The 25009-nt window shown below is 41.1% G+C and overlaps 1 protein-coding gene across 4 annotated transcripts in view; it reads left to right on the top strand.

The window, feature by feature from the left end:
• Positions 1-994: 994 nt before the first annotated feature.
• The window catches only part of cacna1f.L (calcium channel, voltage-dependent, L type, alpha 1F subunit L homeolog), a 35802-nt gene continuing 11787 nt past the window's right edge, over positions 995-25009 (top strand). For 2 of the 4 annotated variants that reach the window (XM_041573151.1, XM_041573150.1), the window contains exons 1-28: positions 995-2377; positions 2521-2701; positions 6136-6421; positions 6936-7041; positions 9600-9739; positions 10423-10565; positions 11021-11173; positions 12518-12714; positions 13322-13425; positions 14350-14507; positions 14966-15049; positions 16684-16765; positions 16948-16974; positions 17317-17477; positions 17842-18067; positions 18186-18393; positions 19419-19539; positions 20014-20092; positions 20509-20551; positions 20739-20790; positions 21845-21977; positions 22488-22617; positions 22713-22772; positions 23122-23228; positions 23312-23399; positions 23536-23643; positions 24629-24681; positions 24835-24981. In XM_041573151.1, coding sequence (XP_041429085.1) covers positions 2674-2701; positions 6136-6421; positions 6936-7041; positions 9600-9739; positions 10423-10565; positions 11021-11173; positions 12518-12714; positions 13322-13425; positions 14350-14507; positions 14966-15049; positions 16684-16765; positions 16948-16974; positions 17317-17477; positions 17842-18067; positions 18186-18393; positions 19419-19539; positions 20014-20092; positions 20509-20551; positions 20739-20790; positions 21845-21977; positions 22488-22617; positions 22713-22772; positions 23122-23228; positions 23312-23399; positions 23536-23643; positions 24629-24681; positions 24835-24981 — 3224 coding nt within the window. In that variant the 5' untranslated portion in view covers positions 995-2377; positions 2521-2673. The remainder of the gene's footprint in view (positions 2378-2520; positions 2702-6135; positions 6422-6935; positions 7042-9599; positions 9740-10422; positions 10566-11020; positions 11174-12517; positions 12715-13321; positions 13426-14349; positions 14508-14965; positions 15050-16683; positions 16766-16947; positions 16975-17316; positions 17478-17841; positions 18068-18185; positions 18394-19418; positions 19540-20013; positions 20093-20508; positions 20552-20738; positions 20791-21844; positions 21978-22487; positions 22618-22712; positions 22773-23121; positions 23229-23311; positions 23400-23535; positions 23644-24628; positions 24682-24834; positions 24982-25009) is intronic. The other 2 variants (XM_041573152.1, XM_018241028.2) reach the window with 2 other exon arrangements.

The raw sequence follows: 25009 nt of genomic DNA, 5'->3' as shown, positions 1-25009 counted from the left end.
TTACTGACACTTCCAAACTCCAGTTAGCAATGCAGTGTCTGGGGGTCTAATGGCTTCTAGTCTTGTCTTTGTTCCTGTTGTACAGACCATGTCAATATTAAGCACAATAAGCATGTAATGTCAAGCTCTTTTATACAGAGGCCTGAGGGACTGCTGACATTTCTTTATAGTTACCTACACACAGTGCATCTATCCTGGGCCCCCAGCTTATGACTTATACAGAGGTGGCCCCTAAATGATTCAATAAAACCCTGTGAGGCACCTGACCCTTTCATTGTGTGGCTGTCCAACTAGCTGGGGTGGTGCTTCAGCTTCAGGTGCCTTTGGACTACAGTTCCCAGCCGTCACCTCAAGAGGCAAACAGTGGCGTAACTAGGGGTTACTGCTAGGGTTGCCACCTGGCCGGCAGATTACCGGACTGGTCGGTAAAAATGATGCTTGATGCCAATGTTATTAATAGCAAAAAAATGGCAAGAACATAGCGGAAGGTCAGTATTTTTTTTTCCAGAAAAGTGGTAACCCTAGTTACTGGGACCCAGCAAATCTAGGGCCCCAAAAAGTTGCTAAATTGACGTATTCTACCAATATAATTGCTCATTAGGCCATACTGGGCCCTCCTGCAACCTTAGGGTCTCCTTCCTCTGTAGTTAAGCCCCAGGGGGTGTATCTGCCAATATATATTGCAATTGCTCATTATTTTAGGGCATTACAAAGTCTTTTACACTCTTGGGCTCCCTGTAACCGCAGGGTCTGCTTCCTCTGTAGTGATACCCCAGGGAATGGATCTGCCGATATATATTGCAAATGCTCATTAATAATGGCCTTGCTAGGCTTTCTACACTCTTGGGCTCCCCTGCAACCGCAGGGTCTGCTTCCTCTGCAGTTATACCCTAGGGAATATTGCAATTGCTCATTAATTAGGGCCTTATTAGGCCCTCTACACTCTTCGGCCCCCTGTAACCACAGGGTCTGCTTCCTCTGTAGTTACATCCCAGGGAATGGGTCTGCCAAAATATATTGCAATTGCTCATTAATTAAGGCATTATTAGGCCCTTTACACACTTGGGACCCCTATAACCTCAGAGTCTGCTTTCTCTGTAGTTACGCCCCAAGGAATGGGTCTGCCAATATATATTGAAACTGCTCATTAATTAGAGCCTTACTGGACCCTCTACATTCCTGGGCCCCTGGCAACCACAGGATCTGCTTCTTCTATATTTACAACCCTGGAGGCAAAAAAGGGGTCAAGCATTTTCCTTGTTCCGTACCACCACCAAATTAACTTCACATTAACATCAGTGGCGTAACTAAATATTACTGGGCCCCACAACAAGTAATTTCATCAGGCACCCAAAATGTCTAGAGGTTGACAAATTTTACCAATATGTATTGAAATTATACACATTATAATTAGGGCATTGTGGGTCCCCTATAACCCCCCCCCTGCAGCAGCAGGATCTGCTTCCTCTATTGTTATACCCTTCGCACCATCATATTACTGTCTTTATTGGCATTGCCCAAACTGTGTCCTCCTAGGGGGGCCCAAAGCAATGTGGCCAAGCTAGAAGGCTATTTGAGGTCAGCATTTTAGGTGACTGCTAATTTAATTTAATTGGCTAGCCTTAGCTACAGAAAGCTGACTTTGTCACCATAATTTCATATACGGGACATATTGCTATGTAAGACAGGGGGGCTGCCAAAATCCGCCCATTTCCTCTTTATCCTAAAAGGTGAGTAAATAATGTTTGGTCCTGAAGATGACGATGTCCAAAAAACGGTATCCCTTTAGCCTTTTAAGGCCCCAAGAGAACCCTGGAATTAGCAGCAGCCTGAATGTAGCATTAGTTCCATAGTTCCACTTGCGCAAATAGGTGTTTTACAGATTTAACTCACTAATACAGTTATTAATGCAACACCATTCTGACTGATATAATATAATCACCCTACAGTCAATCAATTTTGTGAGTGCAAGCAAGCAGTGCTGCCCAGTCTCCTCCTCTTTCATAGCAGCTTAAACTGAATAAGTAATTCCTATAGCATACTATTAATGGCTTGTCCCTGAGTTCTCTGTCTCTGTGTCTCCTAATTAATCCCTACACACTAACGTATATTATTCCATTATTATTCCTGTGCATCACTGTTGGCTATTTATTTGATGAGCACTTTATATACATTTCCAATATCAGGGGAAAAAAAGAACAGATCCCTCCCCCCCACCTGTTTTAAAGGCTCAGCATTCAATCTGTGGTAATCCCTTGATGGCCGGAGGGGGGGGGGGAGAAGAAGAGAGAGCAGAGGGAACCCTGCAGGATGCGGGCACAGTCTGAGAAAGGGCACTACAAGATGAGGAGGTGACTGGCACCCATATGTCCTCCTGGTGAGTACCTATAGCTGCCCCCAAAAAATCCCTTACCCTGAACTCCCCAGTTCATCTTCTACTGACTCCAGATTACATGGGTCCATTTTATCTGTAGCCTCATGCGTCCATTAATCTCTTTTTCTCTGTATCCTTCTTTCTAGCGCTGAACTGAGGAAAGAGGCGAGCGAACAATATGATTGGGGTGCACTAAGGATTTGGAGGTGCACTGAAGAGCAAAGGGATTTAAGCTCTTAGAGCGACTTGATGAGTCCTAACCCATTCCCAGGCCCCCATAAGCCATTTTTTTGGAAAGAATGTCAGAACCAGAAGAAAATGACAAAGGTATGTCTGGGCTAAATGGTGGGGTGCTGTATATAGTGTTTGGGGAGTAACAGCCGTGCAGGGCAATAGGGAAGATTGTATTCATCCCTTCTCTGCTGTAGGCCTCAGTTATATCCCTGCAGCATGGCACATGATAGGGCTAAAACTCGACAGCCAGTCAGCAGTTAGGTCTTATTGAACTGTGCAGGTCGATTTATGAAACAATTGGTTGCTATGGGTTACAAGACTGAGATGCTTGGACCTTTTGTTCAGCCTCCTGGTTTAATTTTTATTACTTAATTCTTTAGTGCACCTGGGCAACACTTTGCAGCAGAAAACATGCCATCAGCTTGCCAGGGCAGGGTGTTGGCAGGCTTTCTGGCCATAGGGGGGTATGTCCCTAGCAGAGGTGCAGCCCCTCCTCCCTTGGTAATTATGGCACTACTGCAGTGCATAAATGTCTCGCCTTCACTATTGGCCTGTTATAGTGTTTTCTAGGCCTTTCTCACATTTACCCTAGTGCTGATTCCCGCTGGTGCTTGGGGGTTTGTAGGCCTTGGGCTGGAACAGGAAACATATTTGACATTTGTTATATATATGTTCTATAGACATGTTCATTCATTTCCCTCTCACACAAACGCAGGACAATGAATCATGTTTATGTAAATATAGACGTGATTAATACGAATTATCCAGTGTTTCTGCGTTGGGTGACACAAAAATACCCTTTCTAGATTAAAGGGACACTGCACTCAATAATTACATCGGATTTAAACAGTATCGCTCCACTAGGGATTACCCACATGTTGTCAGACTACAGCCTCCAGCATACTCAAACATGCTTTCAACAGCTAAAGAATGCTGGGAGGTGTCTTCCAGCAATGTCAGGAATGGCATTTAAAAGGGCAAAGAAAAACATCAAGAGAAAATATTTTATTTACATTCAAAAGTTATATCCCTACTTTCTACATATGGCCTGGTCCTGTCCACAGGTAGCCAAGTTCTGGACGGAGGTTATGAATCTCCTTGCAGACAAACTAGATTTTCCCACCCATCAGGTGTGTATACTAGGAGTATTAGACGGACTTATAAATGGCAACCATGCCAGAACCAGATACAGTAGACCCCCCATTTTACGTTTTTCAGGGGACCAGGAAAAAATTAAATGTAAAATCCAGAAAAATGTAAAATCAGGGAAATGTGTTAAAGTAACTTTTTCTTCAAGTACTGAAAGGATATAAGCACAGGTGTTACGGCTAGTAGTGTTGAGAAGCCGCAACTCCCGGGACATTCCCCTTAGGTGTAGCAGGAGAGCCCTACCAGCTCCGGTCTTCACCGACGCCTTTTTGGGGGCCCGGAACTCTCTGCTGTGAAGCAGGCAGCGATCCTACCAGCCAAGGTAGAAGGAATTGCAGTACCAACGGGTCAGGCAAGGTCAGAGTCGATATCCAGGCAATGGTCAAATGGCAGGCGGCAAGATGCAGTAGTCAATCCAAGCAAGGGTCAGTGGCAGGCTGCAAGATGCAATAGTCAAAAACAAGCAAGGAGTCAAAACCAGAATAGTTGTAGAGAAATAGCTTGAGCAGGATCAGTAAACTGAAAACTATCTTGGGCAATGAATTAATAACAGAAATCGCTTTTTATTTTGAATATTGGCGACTAAATGACGTCAGCATGTATGCTGAAGAGAGCGTCATGCATGCGTGTCCCGATCCGGACGCGCGCCTCAAGGATGCCCAGGAACTGGCGCGATTAGAAGTGCACGCGCCTGTCTCCCAGGGCTTCTTACAGTAGGAGTCCGTTCTACTTTAAGATAAAATATTTACTGTGTTAATAACAAGGGTTAAGCATTGCAGTGTTAATGTTATACAATGGGGGGCATGTGTAAGACTCTCTATCAGAAACATACACAATCTAAAGCAATAAGTGATTGGTGCACGACTGTATAAGGGGCAGACTAATTGCAATTGACCATTTACAGGCAGAACCATGGCAAAATATACATCTGGTTAGTATTTTAAACCTCTTAATTTCACAAATAATAGCATTCATAGAGGGGAAAAAAAGCAGTTTTTGGGAACATCAGGACAACATTTTGATGTAAAATCCAGGAAAACGTTACAAATGTCCTATTCCATTCCCTGTGTAGTGGACATCTGCTGTCAAAAACTGTGAAATTGGTAGAATCTTTATCACTAATGAGCAGATACTTGCACAATGACCAATATACCAACCACAGGACTGTTCTAAACATGTTGTTATACTCACTTCATTTTATTTTTGATGTATGCTTTTTTTTTGTATAAAAACAATAAAACTTTACCTAGAAAAAAAAGTTATATCTCTTTGCAGCAGTCCTATTATTGTATATACGAGAGGGTGTTTCATCCTGTAGGTGTATGGAGAGCCATGAGTGGCATTTATCTTGTGTCCATCATCACTTCATTGTTGCATGCAGTCCCCTTTCATTTTGTGGTGGTATTGGTCTTTTAAAAGAGAACAACCCCCCCCCACCACCCTTTTGCCACAATGGGCCCCCTTTTTCTTCCGGAACCACACTCCTCCATCATCTTACCCCTTAAAGGAGAAGGAAAGGTTAAAACGAAGTAAGCTTTATCAATATAGTCTATATAAATACACCAGTAAACCCTGAGAGCGGAGACACACACTCAGATTTGGGGAGATTAGTCGCCTGGTGACAAAGCTCTTCTTCTCAGCGACTAATCTCCCCAAACTGCCTCCCCTGCCTTCCCACTGGCTAGAATGTAAATCGCCTGCGGAATGGCACTCGGACTCAGATCAGTGTTACTTTAAGGGTCAGGGCAACACGCTCAGATTCTACAGATTAGTCACCCTGAAGAAGAGGAGGTTTGTCGCCGGGTGACTATTCTCCATGAATCTGAGCGTGTGCCCTGACCCTTAAAGTAATGCTGATCTGAGTCAAAAGTAACTTTCCGTCTATTGTGTACACATGGGCTTCTGTATCAGACTTCCTTCTTTCATCTTAAACCTCCATGGCTAGGGTTTGAGCATGCTCAATGTGCTCCTCTCTCCCCCTTCCTTCTACCTCCTCCCCTCCCTGCTGTAATCTGAGCTCAGAGCTATGAGTGAGCAGGGAGAGACTCAGGCAGGAAGCGATGTCACACCTAGCTAATATAGCAGCTGCTATACTAAAAAAACAGAAATAGCTTCTTGAGCTGTTTGAGATATGGAACAGCATTCTACAGAATAAAAATGGTGGTCTAGCTTGCACCATTGTGGCTTATCTATTGGCAATAAACTGCTTCGGTAGCTTTCCTTCTTCTTTAACCGGGCTGAGTAGTATAGGGAACTTGGCGCCCCCAAAGCTGGCTATGTCATGTCTAGTATCACCAACCAGGAGCATGCATACTAGATACAAAGACCCAGTTGGCTTTCAGACCCCCTTTAATTCTATGTTTGCTTGTGCTTTCCAGTTCCAGGCCCCGCTCCTCCGTACTCCAGCGAGGAGGCGGAGCCATTTATGGCAAGTGCAGAGGCGGCTCTGGTCTGTTGGCGATACTCCATTGATGGAGGGCCCATGATGAACGGCACTGACACCTTAAATTCCACCGCTAGCTCCCAGGCACAGAAAAGACGGCAGTACAACAGCAAGCACAAGAACCAGGGAACCGGGGGTGTTCATAGGAGCCCAAGGGCTCTCTTTTGTCTGTACCTCAACAACCCCATCCGAAGGGCCTGCATCAGCATTGTAGAATGGAAGTATCCTTTGTCAGTAAAGTGTATGTGATGATACAATGAATCATTAGTTCATCCAAAAGTAAGAGAGAGAAGCTTCATATTGGTACTCCTTCCTGAGATCCTCCATTCCAACCCAATTGCAACCTCTGTTATCTTGATGGGTGTATCTATAGTAAATATATAGAGGATGCAGACTCTGCTACCGCTAGGGGTCCAAGTGATATAGGAAGCCCAGTGGGGCACTGACTGATAATCAGTTTAAATATATGTTAATGAAAAATGTTTTATTCCTAGAGTTTAGGGGGCCCAAAATGATTTTGCTGTGCGGCCCAGTTCTTTCTAGTTACAGCAGTGAATAACCATATCTATATTTCTCTCTAGTTATGTATTCATCCTGCTGTCAGGATAAAATAGCTAATGCAAGGCTACATATATCACAGTACCACCTTACCATGTTGCCCTGTTTGATAATTAAGCAGCCATATTGCCTTAGTCGATGGACATGATGTTCTCTTCCTCAATGCTATAACTTCAGACCATTTGATATTCTCATTCTCATGACGATTTTCGCCAACTGCGTGGCGTTGGGTGTCTACATTCCATTTCCCGAGGACGATTCCAACATTGCCAATCACAATTTGGTAAGACTGCTTTCATTGCTTTTTATACCACATGCCCAGAGGCTTTGGGCCTACATACACTCACTAGTGGGTGAACTTTGGTATAAATATTGCAGGCAAATGTCAGGATGTTTTGAGCAATCCATGCATTACTACTTCCCAATAGTACTGAATTTCAGGCCCCAATTAAACCTGTCCAATATCTCACATGGCATGCGGTCATTTCTCCATAATGGTGAGTTTATTGATAGCCCAATAGTGTACCTATAAGCTAGTGGCTACAGAGAGTGGTACTGCCTTTAGTAAGTTACCAGTGTAAGAATATTTAATGTGTCACAGGAACAAGATAATTGTGTATGGGCTGGTCTTGCACCCTAATGCCTACATCAGAAACCTTCTGGAATCTGATTTTTAGATGGGGTCAGTGATTCCCATTTGAAAGCTGGAAAGAGTCAGAAGAAGAAGGCAAATAATTTAAAAACTATAAAAAAAGAAAAAATGAAGACCAATTGAAAATTCTCATATACCGTAATTAACCGTTCTATAACATACTAAAATTTGACTTAAAGGTAAACCACTCCTTTAATTAGTTATTGGTTCAGCAGCTCTCCAGCTTGGTGGTTCAGCACTCATTTGGTTGCTTATTGTCAGTTTACCGTAGCATGAATATGAAACAGGCAGATAATTATTGGGGGGACAGAATAGAAATATAAGGGATAAAACATGTCACAGAACAATACTATTTGTTGCCTGCTGGGGTCATTTAAAAGCTGGAAAGATGCAGAAGAGGAAGGCAAATAATTAAAAAAAATATGAACAAATGAAGACTAATTGAAAAGTCACTAAAAGTTGGGCATTCTATAACATACTTAAAGTTAATTTAAAGGTGAACTACTTCTTTAGGAAAAGATCCCTTCTATGGCACACTGGATAACCAGACTACTAGTGCTTCCCCCTGAGTCCATCTGACTGCTGCCCACTGTGGAATTGGTGGCAGGCAGTTAAGTTTAGCCAAGGGTTCCAGGGCCCGCTAGTATTTTTTCCCCGGTGCCCCAGTGGACCAGTATGTCCCTGGTTAAATTTCTTATATAATTAATATATTATATACACATCAACTGGCTTCTGCACAGGTTTTTCAGAACCAGCAGTGAAGGAAATAGAAAGGGATGGATATATACTACTTTTATGCAAGTAGATAATGAAGGGCTGGCACATACCAGACCACAGGTTGATGTAGTTAAGGCATGATGTTTTTTGCTAAATAAATACTTTTTTTTAACTACATCAACCTAACGAGTGTGGTTTGATATGTGCCAGCCCTTCCCTTCATTATCTACTTGCATATCATTTGCCTCCCCGAGCTGAAGGTCGGGGGCTTGAGTACCTGGACCCCTTTTTTTCTGCATAAGTTAACCCCTTGATCTACTCTACTCGACGCTGAATGCTCCTCTATAAGCTATTTGTTATTATACTACTTTTAATTGCAATTATTCCTTTTGTTTTGGGCAAACTCCAGCTCTTACTGAATAAACCTATTTGAAGACTTGTACACAAAGCACTTGGCTTGCATTGGTTTCAGTCTATGTGTTGGCACAATACTACAAGCAATGGGACGCTATTTAATCAGATATAATAAAGATGCGTGTAAATGTTCTACAATGCAAAGGGGAGTGTAATGAACAGGCATCTGGGTTTGTGCCTGATTTACAGCCTAATCTCCCTGTAGTTACGGCTAATTTTAGACTGTTCAGCCAGTAATGAATTGTAATCCTACAATCTCTGGGCTTTTCCCTGTAGCTGGAGGGATCCCCTTTCATGAAGCATGAGGGGTATTACCCTGTAAATCCAAGCTATTCACTTAAATACAAGATGGAAGTTATAGTTCAGACGTAGCTGGGGAGACATACAAAACAGTAGGCTCCTGTGTCTAATTCTACTGATTTCAATGTCATCCATCTCTCACTGTGTTCCAGAGATTCTCAAATGCACCCTATTCTGGATTTTACAGTCTTTTTCATAAGGATTTGGCTGAATCCAAAAGTACTTGTCCAAGTGCTTAAAATTGCAGCAACTTTCTCAACTCAATTCATGGCAGAAACACCCCTTCCCAGCACACGCTCACAAGCTTTAGGCCTACATACACTCACTAGTGGGTGGGCTTGGGTATAAATATTGCAGGCAAATGTCAGGATGTTTTCAGTTCAATGGATTGCAACCCATGCATTACTACTTCCAAATAGTACTGAATTACAGGCCCCAATAGAGACTATGCTCTTCATATTGTGGGTGTGTTTTTTGGGGTAAATGGAGAGATGTATTTGGGCATGGTAAACTTTAATTATAATGACTGGAAAAGCATATAAGAAAGCTGAACTGTGGCAGAGCAAACAAAAACATTAGAATTTTGAAATGTCTAATGTGTAATCTGAGCCTCTGATTGAACCTGTCCAGTATCTCGCATGGTATGGTGACATTTCTCCATAATGGTGACTTTATTGAAAGCCAAATAGTGTACATGGTACAGAGAGTGGTACTGCCCTTAGTAAGTTACCAGTGTAAGAATATTTGATGTGTCACAGGAACAAGTGGAGTACATCTTCCTCATCATCTTCACCGTGGAGTCCTTCCTAAAGATAATTGCATATGGGCTGGTCTTGCACCCTAGTGCCTACATCAGAAACGGCTGGAACCTGCTGGACTTTGTGATTGTTGTTATCGGGTAAGTGCTGGTACTCTCCATATATTCCAGCTGATCTGTTTGAAATGTCCGCTAATAAAACATAATATTGTCCCTTTAATTGGTGCCGCTGATATAAGCAGAAGCAAAATTTTGCAGACTTTGAACCACTTCTTCACACTTTACCGTCACCCTTACTTGAGATAAAGGAACTCTTCAAGCAAGGTCTTGGAACTTGATTAACAGTTGCTCTAAGATGTCCAACCCTTTCAAAGAGCTTGTCCCAATGACAGTGCAGTTAAACGTTGCATGTAATCCCAACAATATTTTTCTATGATAACTTGATGCCTTAGACCAGTGATTCCCAATCAGTGAGCCACATGTTGCTCACCAATCCCTTTGTTGTTGCTCAAGGAGCCTTAAAGTAGGTGCTCATTTTTGTATTTCTGACTTTGAGGCAAATTTTGGAGGCACAATGACCATGTATACTGCCAAACAGGCCCACCTGTAGTCTGCCAATTAATCAATTACAGCCCTTACTGAGCACCCACTAGGAACGTTTTAAGGCTTGTGTTTTTAAAGTTTTTTAATATTTAAAGTGGCTTATGGGTAAAAATGGTTGAGGACCCCTTCCACTGCCAACAGAAATATTATTACCTTATTTGGTTTAGAAACACTTCATACTCCTAAGCACTTTGTTAATGGATTGTTGGCTTTGCCTGCAGATTATTCAGTGTAATTTTGGAGCAGTTCTCTCACAAGCCAGGAGACGCCCATCACATGAGTGGAAAACCTGGTGGGTTTGATGTGAAAGCTCTGCGAGCATTTCGTGTCCTGCGACCTCTCAGGCTCGTATCTGGAGTCCCAAGTAAGTACACTGGAGAAAGTGTTTTATTATTATTATTATGATCCTCTGGGGTGGATTTTAAATGAAGTCTTAGTGGAGGCAGTACTTTAATCTTACTAACTAATTTGAGACACAGTGGGATTTACCCATTGTGCTTAAATTCCATATACGGGATTGGATGAGCAAACAAGTTCATTGGGTAAGTCCAAGTGTAGTCAACTCTCCAGGCAGCAGCTGATTCAGGATTCCCAGAATTCAGCTGAGTTCCCTTTTGAACACTTCCTTTTTTCTAACTTTCATTGCATTAGTTCTAGAAGAGTTGAACTTTGAATGTTTTACTTTCCCTGAGTTAGTTCTAAAAAACTGGAACTCAGAATCCTCTCTATTTTTGAGTTGGTTCTGGAAGCTCTGGAGTTTCGTTTCGCCTCAGTTACCGATGTTATAAGTTGTATAAACACTCCTTTTTGTTTTTGCAGGTCTACACATTGTATTAAATTCCATAATGAAAGCCATGGTTCCCTTATTGCACATTGCCTTGCTAGTCCTCTTTGTAATCATCATTTATGCCATTATTGGGCTGGAGCTTTTCATTGGTCGGATGCACAAGACCTGTTTCTACATCGGTTCCGGTATGCTCCAGATAAACTTATAATCGACTTTTTGTGTTCACCCAAAATGCAATTGCTGACATTTGAGAGTAAATTACAATAAAATTGTAATGTTAGAAAGAAGACTGTGATGCCCATAAACAGACCACATCTGGACAGGCCTGCTTTATTATATGGCTTTACTGATATTCCCCAACACTTACAGGGGCTCGTTGCTCATTGTTAAACACAATTGGGTCAATTAAATATAATTAACTGGCAAACTTAGGCAAATCAGTGAGGAGGAAATACTTAGTGTTTATTGTGCTAGAACACATTGAGGAGGCCATGGTGTGTTGAAACATCAGCATTTAATGGTTGACCACAAAACCTCTACCTCAGGAGCAAATATTCTTTCCCAGATGGAACTGCGCCCAGCAGAGAGCTCACCGGAGGTGTCACTTTAATCATGTGACTTTTGTGTGTCTAAATGTATCTAATCTTCTTTCCTGTCCTACATCTCCTTAGTTCAAGAGGATTAGCAGGTAATGCCCTACTCCTTCTGTCTAATGACACATAATAAGAAAGTGAGTGCCCATATAGCACAGAGTTTTCAACAAGATCCCACCAAATACATACATATTTCTAGACCCTTAAATGCCTTTTCCCATGTAGTTCATCAGTATACCTATGGCAATGTCAGTCTTGTCCTTTTGTAATGTCTCATATGCATACATGCAGATGCAATCATAAACCTGCTATTTATAACAATTAAGCTGTCTGGTTGGTTTGGAGAGGAAACCAGTTACCTGTAAGAAAGCCACACAAGCTCAGGGACAGCATACAAACTTGCAGATAGTGCCCTGGCTAGAATTGAACCTAGGTCCTCATGGTGTCATGACATCTCCTAATTCAAGAAAAATGTAAGTGACGTTAAGGTAGGAACATACTAGCACAACAAAGATGTGAACCCCTGCTTTATTTAATGTTTATTGTCCTGTGGTATTCGTTCTGGTCCAGATAGGACTGTCCGTTGCTACCATTGACTTGTTTGTATGACATCATTACTATATTATAATTCATCGCTTAACAAATGGTATCATGTATAACTGGTCCTACACATAGTAAAAATATGACTGTACTAAGTATAAGAACTTGCCATTCTTGACCTCAGACTATCATATCTCAACGTAGATCCTATCTAGTGGCAGGTGCCTCTTCTTCTGGCTATCAAACCACAATGAAGACCCCTCTTCATAAACAAGCACAGAAAGAGGGCACAAAAAGAACATACAAATACAAAAAGTATATTAGACTTAGCAACTTGGTGGTCTTAGCAACATTTTTCATACCCAAGTATGTCCCAACTTGTTTTTTTTATGCTAGATCTAGTTTCAGAGGAGGAACCAGCCCCCTGTGCATTCTCAGGACATGGAAGAGAATGTCTCCTCAACAATACAGAGTGCAGGGGGAAGTGGGAAGGGCCCAACGGAGGAATCACAAACTTTGATAACTTCTTCTTTGCCATGCTGACTGTTTTCCAATGTATCACCATGGAAGGTTGGACAGATGTCCTCTACTGGGTAAGTGGCACTGGATAACAACATTGCTTGTTTGGCACCTTGGAGTGTGATTCCACCTATAATAACAACTACATTGACTCCTTATATGTGCAGTTCCTTCGAGTCCTGAGGGTCTGCAAAGCCAGAGGAATATCAGACAAATAGTAGTGGGTAAAGACATAGGAATATTTATCAAAGAGTGAAGTTAGAGATCGCCACAGTTCTCTAGAGTGAAATTCCGCCACTCTCCATTCATTTCTATAGGATTTTTAAAAGACACACAGGTCATGGGTGAAGAATATGCCAGCCCCACAGTTAGGATAACACCAGTTTGTGGCAGCCAGATATATCACTGGGAGTATCACACATTCCCTTGGTAGTCATACCATTTATTTGGCTGAAAACGTATTTAGCATCTTTAAGAACAGCAGAAGGTTCCACCAGAGCTCACAGTGAGGCCTTGCAAACAATACTGCAGCAGGATTAGCCAGTAGTCTTTTTTTTATTAAGGATTTTCACCAACAAAATAACCAAAACACAGGGTTACCATTATATTTGTATAACCCCAAACAGGTGAAATAATAGTAATGAGCTTGTCTGTTTCTAACTGAAGTTTTATGTTTCTCAGATGCAGGACGCCATGGGTTATGAGCTGCCCTGGGTATATTTCGTCAGCCTTGTTATTTTTGGATCATTTTTTGTCTTGAACCTTGTATTGGGTGTGTTGAGTGGGTAAGTTCTTCATACAAAATATAAACCTACTGTAAAAATATAGACATATTATGGCTATTTCATCTTAATTTTTCTGCAGTAAAGTTATCCTCGCTGTTAATAAGAAAAACATTTTTATAAGGATAATAGGCAGAGATTATACAGGGAACTTTGTGTATCACTCTTATATTATAAGGGATAATGCACCCCCTACTGTTAATTATAATATTAGATATTAGAAGTGACTGAGAGGTTCTATGACAATATAAAAACACAAGGTTGCAGACTGAGTTATACAGGGAACTCTTGAGTATCACTCATGTATTATAAGGAATAATTTACCCCCTACTGTAAATGATAAGGATATTAAAAGTCACTGAGGGGTTCTGTGACAATATAAAGGCACAAGCCTGCAGGCTGAGTTATACAGGGAACTCTTGAGTATCACTCATGTATTATAAGGAATAATTTACCCCCTACTATAAATTATAAGGATATTAGAAGTGACTGAGAGGTTATGCGACCATATAAAAAGTCCAAGGCTACAGGCCAAGTTATACATGGATCTCTGAGTATCACTCATGCATTATAAAGTATAATGTCCCCTCTATTTTAAACTATACATATATTTGAAGTCAAGGAGGAGTGTGACTATAAAAAGGCAAAAGGCTGCAGGCTGAGTTATACAGGGAACTTTGAGAATTGCAATTGCTCATGTATTATAAAGGTTTATGTACCCACTACTGTAAACTATAAGGTAATTAGAAGTCACTGAGGAGTTCTGTGATCATGTAAAAGGCACAAGGCTGTACGCTCAGGGCTCATTATCTCATTATTTAAACAAACACTTCTGACTGCAGGTGAAGGTAGTAAGAGTAAAAACTACTGTATCTCTGTAAGTATATATTTCCCATTTTACCCAAATGTATACTATCTCCTTTTCAGAGAATTTTCTAAAGAAAGAGAAAAGGCCAAAGCCCGAGGTGACTTCCAGAAGTTGAGGGAGAAACAGCAGATGGAAGAGGATCTCAAGGGATACCTAGACTGGATCACCCAGGCTGAGGATCTTGAACCTGATCAAGAAATCAGAGATGAGCGGCACCGTAAGATACTGCCAATTTTACATGTCTCCTATACAGTCTCCATGTACAGTCTCCTATACAGACATTTATACAGTATCTCTAGAAACGCACCCACTAATTACTGTTCTTGGTTATAATGTAACATAATTCCTGTTGCTATTAGAGCATAGTAACAACAGATCAACCAGGGAGGGGTTCGGGAGTACTGAGGTCCTCCTGACATGTAAATATTTTATATGTGAGAAACTGATCACCTTAATTGAAAAGATTTAGGGCTCATAAACCCCCAAAGGCTTATATTACTTTTTATGTTCTTGTTGCCTGTCCACTCATCTCTAACTTGACTTTAACCATTGTTGAGTTTGCCTTAAAAATGACATCTCTTGTTCAACATTGTTATGTAATTCTCATGTGACTGTCACATGGGTTGTCTGCATGTCTCTCTCACTTGCAGCCGTCCGTCTGTCTCTCAAATGCAGGCCTGTCTCTGGCTGACATCACTGGCAGGAGGAAGCGGAGACTCCAATGGCTTTTGCATGCTAACCATTCCACAGAGACCCACAGTAACTCTATGACTTGTTTCCCTGGTGTTTTGTGGACTTATCCCTACTGTGACTTATATTGTAGACCCTTTCAGTGGACTGTGGTTTCAAACTTCTCTTCAACAGATTCCACAGTCACATGGGGTCTTCACCCTTTAGTGTTTTGTGACCTTTCCACACTGTGACTATCACTCTAGATCCTTGCAGTGGACTGTGGCATCTAGAATCACTTTAGTAGATTCCGCAGTGACATGGGGTCTTCTCACCCAGTGATTCACCTTGTGTTGTGGAGTGACATTGCTAGATTTAGTTATAACAAGAGGTGTGCACAGGATTTCCCAATAAAGGGAATCTTTGTAGACCTCACTAGAGCAAACTGGATTTTTTTTATATTTACGTTTGATGTGACTAGCCAATACCTTAGTTTCAGTTGTATATGTAAAGAGTATTGGATAAAATTTGTCTTTATAGATGTATCCAGGATTCTACTTCCTTTTTCCTTTTAACTGGTCTTTGAAAACCACTGCTTAATTAGGTCACTCTATATAAAAGAGTAGGAACACTGTAAGTCTAACAGGGTCACTCAATAGACTAGGAAAGAGGTACACATGATAATACTCTAGATCAGGGATCCCCAACCTTTTTTACCCATAAGCCACATTCAAATGTAAAGAGAGTTGGGGAGCAACACAAGCATGAATAATGTCCACAGGGTGCAAAATATGGGCTGTGCTTAGTTATTTGGTGGCCCCTATGTGGACTGGCAGCCTACAGGAGGCTTTGTTTGGCAGTACACCTGGTTTTAATGCAATCAAAACTTGCCTCCAAGCCAAGAATTCTAAAATAATCACCTGCTTTGAAGTCACTGGGAGCAACATCCAAGGGGTTGCAGAGCCCAGGAGCCACTGGTTGGGGATTAATGCTCTAGATTTTGCAGGATTACACTATAGACCGAAAAACAGTTACATATCGTAGCACTGTAGAACTGACAGCATCACTCTATGGACTTGAGTACTATAGAGTTCACAGGATCATTATGTAGACTGGAGAAGAGTTGCACGTATGATGGTAGCACTCTTGAGCTGGCAGGATCACTCTAAATACTGGAAAAGTGTTAAGCATAATAGAATTGTAGGGCTTGCAGGTTCACTATAAACTGGAGTATGGTTGCACCTGGGAGCAGCGTAAAGCTTGCCAGGTTATTTTTCAGACTGGAGAAGACTTGCACACAGTAACTTTTTAAATAGACAACAGGGTCATAGAGAAGCTTACACATGGTTGTCTGTACAACTGGCAAATTCAATGAGAAGAGTTAAGCTTGGCATGACTGTAGAGTTGGCACAGTCACACTACAGGTTATACATTGTAGCAATGAAGCTGGTAAGATCATGGAAAAGAGATAAACAGGGCCAATTTATATAATGAGTTGGTAAATAGGATATGTAGTAGTAAACAAGTAGTAGTATCTGGAGTCTGTAGCCATACACTGAGTTTTACGTGCCAGGTTTTGGAGTTTTATATTCAGGTCTCATGAAATTCCATAATTCTAATTTGTTGGGCTTCAAAACCATTTTTAAGAAAAAGGAGTAGATCTTTAGAACGAACATCTCATTTATGCTTGTTTAATGGTGTCTGTCCTTGCTATGTGCCTCCAGCTAGCCTTCCTGCAAGTGAGACCACTTCTGTGAACACCGAGAATATAGATGAGGAGCATGCTAACTGCTGTGCCCGATGTTTGTGAGTAATATAACTCTGACTCTCAGTCTTACATGCCCTGTGCCGCCATGTGTGGCTTAAAGCTGGTGACAAGTATGTTACAGTAGAAGCAATGAAGCTAAACTCCATTTATGTGTGCCATAAGCCTGAAATTCTTGAAGAGCCTCTTGGCCTTTGTGACTCCATCTTTGTTTTCTCCTCAGGAGCAAGCTGTCACAGACTGGGTGCTGGTGAGTGTCTCATTGGAGATCTGACATCTCTCAAATCAAGTGCTGATAACTGCAGTTACAATACTATATATTCAATAAACAAGGGTCAAGGAATAAAACAGGGAAATAAGAGGGCATAGTTCAGTCTAAAGGGATGGGGAACAGCACACATATTACAGTTCAGCAGGCCAGGAAGCTGCTCCTAATCTCTATTGTAGGGCTCTTTTAAACCACAGCCTGGCATTATGCTGTGACATCATGAAGTTATCGGTGGCAAAGTTCAGTGGTTATAGATGGTTTACTCTCCATTTTAGGACAGGGATACCTTCTGTTCGCTAATCTATACATGTCTTCTCCCTGTAGCCGCAAGATAAGGAGGTGGAACCGAGCTTTCCGACGGAAATGTCGCCTGGCTGTTAAATCGGTCACCTTCTATTGGATAGTTCTGCTCCTCGTCTTCCTCAACACGCTGACCATTGCATCGGAGCATTACCAACAGCCAGATTGGCTGACGGAGATTCAAGGTATGAGAGCAAAGGCCAGAAAGTTGGGATTTTAGTCATCAAAGTGCCACAAGTCTTGCAAGAAGGAAATACAGCAGAGTCAAGCAACATTTTGCTCTTCAGCATTTGCTGGCCTACCTGACCTAGTCCCAGAATGCACTTGCAATAGGTTGTTTATATTGATTGCAGAGGTAATAAGAAATATAAAAATTATTATAATATGCAGAGTCCACACTGAATGCAGTGCAGAGGGCACTTTTCGGACACACCCTATGCCCATTTTAGCAGGGACACACTTTAGTATCTCTTTGCTTCTTTTAAGTGTAACCAAATGGCCTCAGTAGGAAGCACATTTAGATTACAAACTTTCTGCTCTTATTTATAGCATATGCTAACAAGGTACTCCTGTCACTATTCACACTGGAGATGCTTCTCAAAATGTACAGCCTTGGGTTGCAAGCCTACTTTGTGTCTTTCTTCAACCGTTTTGATTGCTTCGTGGTGTGTGGTGGGATCTTGGAGACCTTCCTTGTAGAATTTGACATCATGTCTCCTCTGGGAATCTCCGTCCTGCGTTGCGTACGGCTGCTGAGGATCTTTAAAGTCACCAGGTGAGTAAGCCGGTGCTGGGGGTTTCTCTTATTGTTCTAGTATAATGTGAGTGGCAGATGTAAGTTTCATTGTATGGAGGAAAATATGTGTTATTGCATCCTTTCTCTCGGCCTGCAGACACTGGGCATCATTAAGTAACTTGGTGGCTTCCCTTTTGAACTCCATGAAATCTATTGCTTCTCTGCTGCTGCTTCTCTTCCTCTTCATTATAATCTTCTCCTTGCTCGGGATGCAGCTCTTTGGGGGCAAATTCAACTTTGATGAGACCCAGACCAAGAGAAGCACATTTGACACCTTTCCTCAGGCTCTGCTTACTGTCTTCCAGGTAAAAACCATTAAGATATCCATTTGCAATGCATACTTGCTTCCTGTATCTGCATGCACTACACCATGAACATTTGAGTCGCACCATGGGTAACTCTGAGAGTTTTGGAGGACTTTATTATTTAGTTTTTAGGTGGTGAAAAATTAGTATGACTCCTACAAATGGAACCTCTTGCATGCGAGTGATTGTAGGATTCTAATTGGTAATCTAGGTTCATGCACTGCCATATAGCAGCCTTTTTTTCAATTTGTTATGTTTTAATGGTGTGTGTGTGTATATATATATATATATATATATATATATATATATATATATATATATATATATATATATATATATCCTTGAGAAAGGTCCCAACAGGGACCGAAACGTTGGAATGCAACAGATATTTTTTATATATGGGAGTGCTGGTTCTTCTAAAAAATTTAAATATATATATATATATATATATATATATATATATATATATAAATATATAAATAATAGAGCAATTTGGGTAGTTGTTAATGTATATGCAGTGCTACGACCAACCATGAGACTACAGAGGAAGATCTTATGATCACTTGTCCAGTGATATTCATATTTCTGAATAAGCTTGGATTAATAATGTTCTTAACTCCCAGATAGGATAAGGAGTGAGCCCTAAGATCACCATAAAGTGGATGTCCTAGGGCTCATTCTCACAGCAATTTGATATAGACAGTGCCAAATGGCATGGGTTCCACAGTCAAAATAAGGATGGGCTTATGGGAATTTGCCTAACCTGGGGCCCATTAGGGAGATCATCTGGTACTATGGCAGGCCAGTCCGACCCTGGGTAGGATATATTGGACAGTTTGGGAGTGCTTGGTTAATATTAGTGACAATAATAATTACTCTCTAGTGATTAAGCCCCCTCTGTTTAACCTCTAATTTGTAGAACTAATCGTGATATGCAGCAAGTTTTATTCATTGTGATTTTTATTTCTCTTTTCATGTCTTTCTTCATTGATCAATGACTTGATGGCTCCATTGGTGTCAATCAGATACTCACAGGTGAGGACTGGAATGCCGTCATGTATGATGGGATCATGGCTTATGGGGGACCATTTTTCCCCGGAATGCTGGTCTGTGTGTATTTTATCATACTCTTCATATGTGGTAACTGTATCCTTAAAGTTTTATAACCAGATAAAAAAGGAGAATCTTTATACTAACCCTCAGGACACTTCTATGTAACACTGTTCATACCCAAGGCAGAATCAGGGTTGGACTGGCCCACTGGTATACTAGGGAAAATCCCAGTGGGCTGCAGTTCTGGTTGGCATAAATAGTTTTAATTTACAGGCACGACTGCACCGCCAGGTGAATGAATTCCCTTTGTACTCTCCTGTCCTGTCCCAATACCGTCTGAAGGTATCTACAAGAGACTTCTGTTCCATGGTGTGTAATAATTCCAGTTTGGGGGGAAAGGGGAACATTTTTAACATTTATTGTAAAATTAGATTATTGTTTTTAAAACCTGCATTGTAATAAATAATTAAAAGGTTTACCAACTTTATCCTGAATGAGCAGGTCAGTGAAGAGCCATGCTCTTAATATTCCCAGAATCATCACATGTTCCTTGACCTACCTGCTCAGACATCCTACTCAATGTCTTCTTGGCTATCGCTGTGGACAATCTGGCTGATGGTGACAATATCAACAGCAAAGATAAAAAGTGAGCAAATACCTAGAGACATATTGAACAGTGGTTCCTAAACTGTGGGGCTGACTCCACAGGGGGGGCTGGAGTAGTTGGAGGGCTCATCATGAAGGCCATATTGGGTAACATTTGGGAAATGCTTATTTCTTCTCCTAGCTACATCTAAAAGTTTATCTTAAAGGTCAGTTAGTGTGAGATTTTGGATGAAAACGTATATGGAACTTATTCTTGGAACTATGGCTAAAGTTCTGATATACTAAGAGTTTTCTGTAACCTTTTTATGAGCTAAGGGGGTCCTGACTCAAGGTTGGACCTCCAAGGTGGACTGACAACCTCTGCTGTACAGCATTAAGATCCTTCCCATTTACCCTATTGTACATGCAGGGATTTCATGTCATAACACTGCTCATATGTATTTTTTTTTCTTGTAGAGAGAACAAGAAATCAGAGAAGAAGGATGAAAACTCTGTGAAGGTAATTTTAAGGTGGATAATCACATGACAAAGAATTCTGGGAAATATTCCCAGCACAGTTGTGTTGTAGGAAAAATGAATGACATTATTGGTTTACCTTCAGCCATAGAAATACTGTTCTGGCCTTATTCACCCGAGTTAAACAAGAAAACCCATTCATATGATTTTCTATCACCTGTTCCCTGCAGGTTCCGTGTGAGGATGAGAATGAAAACCAGCAGGAGGAAGGGAGTGAAGCATGTAAGTGTGAAAGGCACTGTGTTTCTTTCAGTGAACACAATAATAAATAAGATGGAACAATAGAATCACTGGGGGCTGCCAAGTTTTTAGGCACCATTATTGATTCTAGTTGCTCACGTCAGACCCCTGACTGGCACTTTTTCCAAAAATACACCAGCCTGTAACAGTTATCTTTTTCAACTGCTGCACCACCATACTCTTTTGATGCCTCAGAACCCTCTTGTGCATGCATCAGCGTTGTGCTAAAAAGAAAAGTACCCATGGCTGGTGGACTTTTTTTGAGAAGAAGAACACTGGCCCACCCCAGTGAATCTACTATTATTAGTATCCGGGGCTAGGCAGGGTAGGTATGTGCAGAGCAGGGGGGAGAGGTACTTATTGCAGTGGTGATGGAGGCAGTGACGACAGAGGCTGTGACAAGGGAGAAGGAGGGCAAAGTGGCAAAGGGTGGGGGAGATCCACATGTGGGGGGCAGTCTGGTGAGGTGATACTCCTCGTGGAGGTGTCTTCAATTGGTTAGGCAGCCATCAGTGACCAGACTTCCCATATGCACTGGCCCAGAGTATCTTCTATGTGAGCACCACTAAAGCCATCTTTGAACAATTTACCAGAAGTTCTTCTTGCTGCTCGTGTGCTAATCCAGGTCTGGCGCATGCTCAGTACAATAAAATGTCCAACTCTAATGTGCATGCTCTGGCCATGGACTGGAACCATAAGGAATTTGATGAAACATGGAGTTGTGTTACTCAAATAGAAGGTACCCCAGTGCATTTTACAGTGAAGATGGGTACCAGCCCTGGTTTCAAGGTTAGCAATGTTTTCTGGGAGAAGCCTGACAAGGTGGTACCTTCACAAACCTATCCCCATTCAGTGTATATAGTCATGGAATTGTTTCATGACTTTAAGGATCCTAATCTTTATATATGGTACTTTATTCCCTGTATAATAGTACTATATACAATTGTCTCCCTGGCTGCCTTTGAGTGATGGAGCATGTTTACTAATCCTTTCCCACCGATATGTCAAGTTCCAAACCTTACTCTGTCTCTTTCAGCTGAAGAGGAGGAAGATGATGAGGGCAGCCTCCCAGAATCACACTTAGATAAAATTGCAGACTTTGCTCCAAAAGAAAAGGTTCTTCCCATTCCAGAGGGCAGTGCATTCTTCATCCTTAGTAATACCAACCTGTAAGCATCTCATTAATCTGCATCCTCTTTCCTTACCTTCCTTCTGACTTTACCACTGACTTTATAGTTTTATGTGAATAGTATTTTAGATAGACCTGCTGATTAGAGGTATGTAGCCGAAAATGTATCTTATATTATGATTTTTGAGCTGTTATTATTCATTGAGATTTAATTCTTCTTAGTAACATAGTAAGTTAGGTTGAAAAAAGACCCACGTCCATGAAGTTCAACCTTTTAAGTATATATATATATATATATATATATATATATATATATATATATATATATACATATATATATATATATATATATATATATATATACACATATATATATATATATATATATATATATATATATATATATATTATGTATAATATACTTATATAATATATAAAATAACATCTAAAGGCTCTCCAGTTTCAGAGGGGGAAAAAATCCTTCCTGACTTGCAAGATGGCATTCTTCTTCTCATCTTTACCTTTTTCTCTCTTTCTTTTTGATACACAGGCTCCGTGTTGGTTGCCACAAACTGATTCACCATCATATTTTCACCAACCTCATTTTAGTCTTCATCATCCTCAGCAGCATTTCCCTGGCAGCTGAAGATCCAATCCGTGCCCACTCCTTTCGTAACCATGTGAGTACACATATTTACCTTCACTTGTTGAGGTGGCAGAGTAACCCCCCAAGTCCTAAGAATTACCTATGTCACATGCTACACTTGTTTTGCAGATCCTGGGATATTTTGATTATGCATTTACTTCTATCTTCACAGTGGAGATCTTGCTGAAGGTGACAAGAACAAACGACCCCCCTTCTCTTGTCCTCATGGCTCCTTCCTCCAGTTAGTGTCCCTTTATCCTACCTGAAAGCCTGTGTCCTCTTTTATATTCCTTAGGGTTGGGGAACCTATAGCTACCCTAATTTTTCTACTATTACTCCAAGTATTTTGTTCTATCCTTTTCTATTTTCATGTATTTCTATGCCTTTTCCTAGAGTTTCCTCTTTCCTAATTCTTTTCCATCCTCCTTGGCTTTTACTCTTTCTTCTCTTTGTATCCCCTTTCTTGATATTTACTATTTTAATTCTTCACATTTTTCTTTCTTGCTGTCTCCCCTCCTCTCTTTACTATCTCTACCAGATGACAGCATATGGTGCGTTCTTGCACAAGGGCTCTTTCTGTAGGAACTGGTTCAATCTGCTGGATCTCCTTGTTGTCAGTGTATCTCTCATCTCCTTTGGAATTCAGTAAGTGAGAAATTAATGGTGTGTTCCCCAAGAATCAGTTTTGCCCCTTCAGATCCTGCTTTAAAGATGTGCATCTGTTACAGTTCTAGTGCAATCTCCGTTGTTAAGATTCTACGTGTGCTGCGAGTGTTGCGTCCACTAAGAGCCATCAACAGAGCCAAGGGGCTTAAGGTATAGTAACCTCTATACAATACACCGGCCTGGGGTGTGCCTTGCATGGCCTCAGTTGCAGGAGATTCTGGTCATACCTGCTATAGTTGTTTTGTGCATTAATTCATTGGTTAACACCCTGCTCCTCTCTTCTCAGCACGTGGTTCAGTGCGTCTTTGTTGCGATCCGAACAATCGGTAACATTATGATAGTGACCACTTTGCTGCAGTTTATGTTTGCCTGCATAGGAGTTCAGCTTTTCAAGGTGGGAGGCCAAAATTCTTGGTTGTCAGCATGTCAAACTATTTAATTGTGGACTTTTTCCTCTTTAATTCCCTACTGCTGGTGTCTATATTTGCATCTGACAATATTGGTTAGACCTTTTAATTTGCTAATGTGGATTTCCACTGCTCCTGTTCTGTCTCTGTGGCTCATAAGAGGAAATGTAATAAAAGTCGCAAGTGTTATTTAATATGTTGTTTTTGCGAATGTTAAGCAATGCTCACAATGTAAAATCACTCACAGGTGAATATAACATTGTGCATTATCGATAAGCAAAAGTTTAGCATGGAGTTTCATTGAAGAATTTGTCGCAAAAAACGCGTTGCAATTGCGAAATTTTATTACATACACTGCAAATGTTTGCAAAAACCATTTGGTTGCGAACTTTGGAATGAAGTCGATGAGGTCTGTAATCCGTTAAACAGGACCCAACATGGTCGCTAACGTTTGCAAGCATCTTTGCGCTTGTTTTTTGCGCTAACAAAACATATTACATTCCCCCAATAAACTTTTTGTGTTCTGCTGAGTCTTGCTTTGGCTCAACTTGTGTCCTTTTGAGTTTGGGACTATGCACATGTCTCTTTGCCCTCTGTAACTTTACTTATGTCCTCCAAGGCTCTACCTATGATTTTCTATGTCTTTCTCTGTTTCTGGATTCCTCATATTTCTGTCTTCCATCATTAGCTGTGTTAGTGGTTACCTTTTGAGTTATGACTTATATCTCCCTATATATGTTTGGGTCACTATATATGGCTTTGCTTTAGTCTGTGTCTACTTGTCTTCCTGCTTGCATCCATAGTGTTGGTTGCTACATATCCATTTCTGGTCTTGTGTTGCTATTTTTCCTTTTTGTTTCTCATGTAACCAATGCCATCTTGTCTGCTCTTTATCCTTGCCTTTCATATGTTTGTTACTGTCTTGATGTTACGTACACACAGAGGCATATTAATTATGATGTTTCTCTACAGGGAAAGTTTTACAGTTGCACGGACGAGGCTAAACGCAGCCCAGAGGAGTGCAAGTAAGGGATCTGCATACACTTTCCCTACCTGAAACACTTGTATTACATATCTGTAAACATAGACCTGTATACAAGTTCAAAGTGAATGTTTCTGATTTTGACCCAAGGTATTTACAGACAAAACTTACTGGCATGTCTTCTTCTTCCATGCAGAGGCACATTTATTATTTATAAGGAAGGGGACGTTTCACACCCCATGGTGCGGGAGAGAATTTGGCACAATAGTGACTTCAACTTTGACAATGTCCTGTCAGGCATGATGGCCCTGTTTACGGTGTCCACTTTTGAAGGCTGGCCAGCGTGAGTATAAAAAGGGGTTATAGAGGAA

Source organism: Xenopus laevis, chromosome 8L, assembly GCF_017654675.1.
Source record: "Xenopus laevis strain J_2021 chromosome 8L, Xenopus_laevis_v10.1, whole genome shotgun sequence".
Taxonomy (NCBI): domain Eukaryota; kingdom Metazoa; phylum Chordata; class Amphibia; order Anura; family Pipidae; genus Xenopus; species Xenopus laevis.
This window is presented reverse-complemented; position numbering and strand designations above follow the sequence as displayed.